This window comes from Miscanthus floridulus, chromosome 19 (genome assembly GCF_019320115.1).
Source record: "Miscanthus floridulus cultivar M001 chromosome 19, ASM1932011v1, whole genome shotgun sequence".
In the NCBI taxonomy this organism is placed as follows: Eukaryota; Viridiplantae; Streptophyta; class Magnoliopsida; order Poales; family Poaceae; genus Miscanthus; species Miscanthus floridulus.
Genome location: NC_089598.1, coordinates 98,624,226 through 98,629,860, shown reverse-complemented (window position 1 = coordinate 98,629,860; position 5,635 = coordinate 98,624,226). Strand labels below are relative to the sequence as shown.

General features: G+C 56.2%; 1 protein-coding gene across 1 annotated transcript in view; it reads left to right on the top strand.

Annotated features, from left to right (window-relative positions):
* The window catches only part of LOC136526461 (receptor kinase-like protein Xa21), a 13,624-nt gene extending 10,491 nt beyond the window's left edge, over positions 1-3,133 (top strand). Inside the window, exon 2 of the mRNA XM_066519122.1 lies at positions 3,069-3,133. Coding sequence (XP_066375219.1) covers positions 3,069-3,133 — 65 coding nt within the window. The remainder of the gene's footprint in view (positions 1-3,068) is intronic.
* The last annotated feature ends 2,502 nt before the right edge of the window (positions 3,134-5,635 follow it).

Below are 5,635 nucleotides of genomic sequence, written 5' to 3'. Positions count from 1 at the left end.
TCCTGCGATGGCGCTGGTGGCTCCACCTCGTCACCTGCTTCATCGTCGGAGGGGATCTCCACCACCTCGATTTCATGGCCCACTGGTAGGCGTTCCACCTCTGGCCTGGCCGCACCTCCCCCGACACCTCCAGCTTCATCCAGGAGGGTGAGCAGTGCGGCCCTCTGCCCGATGAGGCAGGGAGCCTGGTCTCCATCTCCTCTTCCACCACATCTAGTGGGGGAGGGGCCACAAGGGTCACCTCGGACCCAGCCTCCACTATCACCGGGATCACCACCATCACCTCCACTGCTACCGTACTTATGACCAGGTAGGTGGGCACCACCCTCGGAGAAGAAGGACGTGCTGCCACCGATGTGGTCTCCTCGCCTCTCATCGCAGCACGATGCAGGCTGGGTGTCCACTCCACCCTCATGGGAGCCAAGGTGATGCTCAACCCCATCAGCATCTGGCCCCTGTCAAAAGGAATAGGTCAGTCACACTCCAAGAAACTCAACTATGAGATCAAAAAGAAATAAAGAATACTATTGACAAAAGATGCTCGGCAGTCCTCCAAGGGGTATCCCACTAAGGTAGATTGATCGGTGGAGGTACACGTGATAGGAACTGGATGGTGACACAAGGCGCAGAGACAACAATTTAGATAGGTTCGGGCCGTTTGATCGACGTAATACCCTATGTCCTGTGTCTTTGGTGTATTGTATTGAGATGTAGTAGATCGATCTGTCCACTAGGGGACCCCTACCTCTCCTTATATACTCTGGAGGGGTAGGGTTACAAAGAAAGTATCCTATTTGGTACTATACAATAGCTTGCGGTGCACGCCGAGCAGCGCCGTGCATGTCTTGATCTTGTGGGCTGAGCCACCTCTGATGGTGCGACCCATGTCTTATCTTGGGATACTGGGGGCCATACCGCCACAGCTAGTCCCCAAGCCTAATAGTAGGTGACATAGTCATGTGGTACTAGGGTTAGAAAGTAGAAGACCAGCCGTGCAGACAGCCAGTCCCCCGGGTGTAGCCTCGAGATGAGAACAAGCACATTCACCACAAGGTGAAGTGTGCCCACTTAGTCCCTGAGCCTGCTAGAAGATGAAGCATGAATGTTGTAGCAGGGTCAAAGAAAAAGAAGTCTAAAAGATTTGCCGATGTCGTCTGACATGCGCATATCAAGACCCTAGACGTGCTGCCCAAGATCAACACCCTGATCTGAATAGTATGGAGCAACTTGATAGCACACTGATGAGACATAGCAAGATCCGACCACCAAGGGCGATGTTCGAGCGCCGAGGAGTCCCCAGCATAGCTGGCAATGTCTGAGCACCGAGGAGTTCCAGGCGTAGCTGGCGATGTCCGAGCACCGAGGAGTCCCCGATGTAGCTGGCGATGTCTAAGCACTGAGGAGTTCCCACGCGTAGCTAGCGATGTCCGAGCACCGAGGAGTCCCTGGCGTAGCTGGTGATGTCCGAGCACTAAGGAGTCTCTAGTGTAGCTGGTGATGTCCAAGCATTGAGGAGTCCTCGGCATAGCTGGCGATGTTCGAGCACCGAGGAGTCCCTGGTGTAGCTGGTGATGTTTGAGCACCAAGGAGTCCCCGGCGTAGCTGGCGATGTCCGAGCACCAAGGAGTTCCTGATGTAGCTGGTGAGGTCTGAGCATTGAGGAGTTCCTGGCATAGCTGGTGATGTCCATGTAGTGAAGTGTGCCCACTTAGTCCTCGAGCATGAAGAATCCGAGTGTCGAGGAGTAATCGGCGTAGCTGGCGATGAAGCACGAGCGACGAATAGTCTGGTCAACTGGTCGGTGGTGAAGTGAGCATTGAGTAGAAGTGACCGGCGAACAGTCCGATCAACTGATCGGTGACAGAGTCCATGAACCAAGTGGTCTGACTAGTTGATCGGTGGAGAAGTCTGAGCACCAGGTGGTCTGATCACCTGGACGATGATCCTACACCAGGTGAGCTGACATCGCCATTGCTGATTTTTCTCTGGAGTTCATATATTTAGAATGGGTAGTTCTACATATTTGTATTGCAGGACCATCATCTAGGTGATCGGACCACCTGGTGCTCGGACTTCTCCACCGATCAGCTAGTCAGACCGCTAGGTTCATGGACTTCGTCGCCGACCAGTTGATCGGACTGTTCTTCGGTCGCTTCTACTCAACGCTCACTTCTTCGCCGACCAATTGACCAGAATGTTCGTTGCTCGTGCTTCATCACCAGCTACGTCGGTTACTCCTCAGCGCCTAGATTCTTCATGCTCAAGGACTAAGTGGGCACACTTCACCGCACGGACATCGCCCGCTACGTCGGGAACTCCTCGGTGCTCAGACCTCTCCATTTACGCCGGGAACTCCTCGGTGCTCGGACATCACCAGCTACGTCGGGGACTCCTCAGTGCTCAGACATCACTAACTACGCCGGGGACTCCTCAGTGCTCGGACATTGCCAGCTACATCGGGAACTCCTCGGTGCTCAGACATCACCAGCTACGTCGGGAACTCCTCAGTGCTCGGACATCGCCAGCTACGCCGGGGACTCCTTCGTGCTCGGACATCACCAGCTACACCAGGAGCTCCTCGGTGATCGGACATCGCCAGCTATGATGGGGACTCCTCAGTGCTCGGACATCGCAAGCTACGCCAGGGACTCCTCGGTGCTCGAACATCGCCAGCTACACCGGGAACTCCTCGATGCTCAAACATCATCAGCTACACCGGGGACTCCACGGTGCTCGGACATCGCTAGCTACGCCAGGAACTCCTCGGTACTCAGATGTCACTAGCTACGCCGAGGACTCCTCGGTGCTCGGACATCGCCCTTGGTGGTCAAATCTTGCTATGTCTTATCGGTGTGCTATCAAGTTGCTCCATGCTATTCGGATCAGGGTGCTGATCTTGGGTAGCATGTCTGGGGTCTTGATACGCGCATGTCGGACGACGTCGGCAAAGCTTTTAGACTTCTTTTTCTTTGACCCTGCTACAAGATTCATTCTTCATCTTCCAGCAGGCTCGGGGACTAAGTGGGCATACTTCACCTTGCGGTGAATGTGCTTGTTCTCATCTCAAGGCTACGCCCAGGGACTGGTCGCCTACTCGGCTGGTGTTCTACTTTCTGACCCTAGCACCATGTGACTACGTCACCTACTGTTAGGTTTGGGGACTAGCTATGGGGGTATGGCCCTTGGTATCCATAAGACAAGACATGGGCCGCACCATCAGAGGTGGCTCAGCCCACAAGATTAAGGTATGCACGGCGCTGCTCGGCGTGCACTGCAAGCTATTGTATAGTACCAAATAGGATACTTTCCTTGTAACCCTACCCCTCTAGAGTATATAAGGAGAGGCAGGGGTCCCCTAGTGTACAGATTGATCTACTACATCTCAATACAATACACCAAAGACATAGGACGTAGGGTATTACGTCAATTAGATGGCCCGAACCTGTGTAAATCGCTGTCTCTGCGCCTTGTGTCACCATCCAGTTCCTATCACGCGCACCTCCACCGATCAATCTACCTTCGTGGGATACCGCTCGGAGGACTGCCAAGCATCTTTTGTCGAAAAATACATACCGGGACGCAAGCGGTAGGGCTCTAAAGCCCTGACCCACCGGCAATGGGCCCACTGGATGGGGACCACTCACGGGTTGTGACCCGCACCCCACTTCAACTGGGGGGGAGTCCATCCAGCTAGCTCCTGATCAGCCCATGAATTGTCGAGACCTCTGGCTCGAGGCGCGCCGACCAGAGCAGCTGGCGGGGCAGCCCCCTGTTGTGGGTCGCGCACTGGCGGTGGCCCTAATGATGCGCGGGTGTGAGCCTGCTCCTCTGACCGCCTGGCCTACCATGCCGCACCCAGAGCAGGTGGGGACAAGACCGGCAACGCCTCTGAAGAACATGGCGACCGTGTCCGCTTCGCCTCTCGCTCACCGACGGCGTCCGAGCTCGCGACGTGCTTCCTTGGCATGGGAACGTCACCGTGCCTCTCTGCCTCACGCCCACCGCCGATAGACATGGCCGTAGGCTTGCGACGCACCGCCGAAGTCGTGACCTCCCAGCCTCCCTCCTCCTCAGAGGAGATCACGTTGTCACCCATCTCCGTGGGGTCCTTCGACTCGAGCTCCGCCTCGACGTCGCTCCTATTTTCCATGGCCCGCACACGCCGGGCGATTTCCTGCTCCTTCTGGTGCCTCCTTCGAGCCTTCTTAGCTCTCTTCTTCTTCCAGTCGTCTGCCCCTCCTTCAGGGTGGCTTGTCGAGGCATGCCCTCCAGCCCCTTCGAAAGATGCGGCCGGGACTTATAACGCTTGAGTCCCTACAAAAATGAATGACTCGAAGTCAAGATTACAAGAGAGAGGATTGAAAGGGACACAAATAAGGAGCGGAGAACATATCAGGTTGGACAGCCTCAAAGCATTGAGAGCTCCGGGCTTTCCATCAAGGGTCTCTTTTGCCCTCAGTCGCAGCACCCGGTCGAGTCGGCTCTAGACTTCATCGCTCGCCAACTCCTCTAGCGACATGTGGTCTGGGTCTGTTGGGCCGGTATACATCCACATTGGCCACGTCCTCTCTACCAGCAGAGCGACCCAATGCGAAAGAAGGTGTGGAACACCCGCACCCCATCGAGGCCCTGCTTCACCAGCTTCTGGAGCTCCGCCCCGATGATCTCTAGCTTCTTCTTCTCCTGGTTGGAAGGGGCCCCATGACCAACTGTCCTACCTCTCTGGCCTCAGTGAACGATGGGAATGGCGCCTCCACCAGGTTCCTGATGTAGAACCACTCCCCATGCCACCCCCGGTTGGAGTCACAGGGGGTGTACACGGGGTAGGCGCTCGACACACTCAGCTTCTTCTGCAGTGCGAAGCCCCCCACTAGCACAATCCTGGGCGGGTCGACCTCCGACAAAGCTCGCCTGGAGAAGAGCCACTGGAAGAAGTCCACGTGTGGCTCCATCCCGAGGAAGGCCTCACACACGGCGATGAAGCTGGCGATGTGCAGCACCCCAGTCAGGTTGAGGTGCTGCAGCTCTAGGCCCCACTCATTGAGGAGCCCGCACAAGAACTAGTGCGTGGGGTATCCTAGCCCACGCTCATGGAAGGTGAGGAAGGAGACAACCTCGCCGGCCTGAGGTCATGGAAAATCCTCCCCCACGGGAGCCCTCCAGTGCGCCACCTCCTTCGGTGGCAGCATCCCCTTCTCAGCGAAGGCGGACAACACTGACTCACTCATGATGGATGACCTCCAGCTCGACATTGCGCTCCGGATTTGTGAGTTTCTCCTCTCCCTGGCTCTCCCCTTTTTTCTACTAGGAACCACCATGGCACATGAATGCTCTTGGCGAGAAGGAAGAAGGAAGAGAGGCAGCAGATGGGGAATAGGTGAAGGAATGGGACGAAAGCCCTCTCCCTTCCCCTATTTAAGGAGGAGGCACAACAGTTGTGGAAAGGCAAACGACGGGGGTAAAAACCCTCTCCCTTCCCCCATCAATGCGGATGGGACACGAGCGGACGCGCCCTGCCCGATGAGATGGTGCCTGGTCAGACGGGACATGGCCTAGGCATGGCCCACCACTATTGCATGACCAACACACGGGAATCAAGGCACAACCACACGCTGGTGGCCCTCCGCCTTCCTAG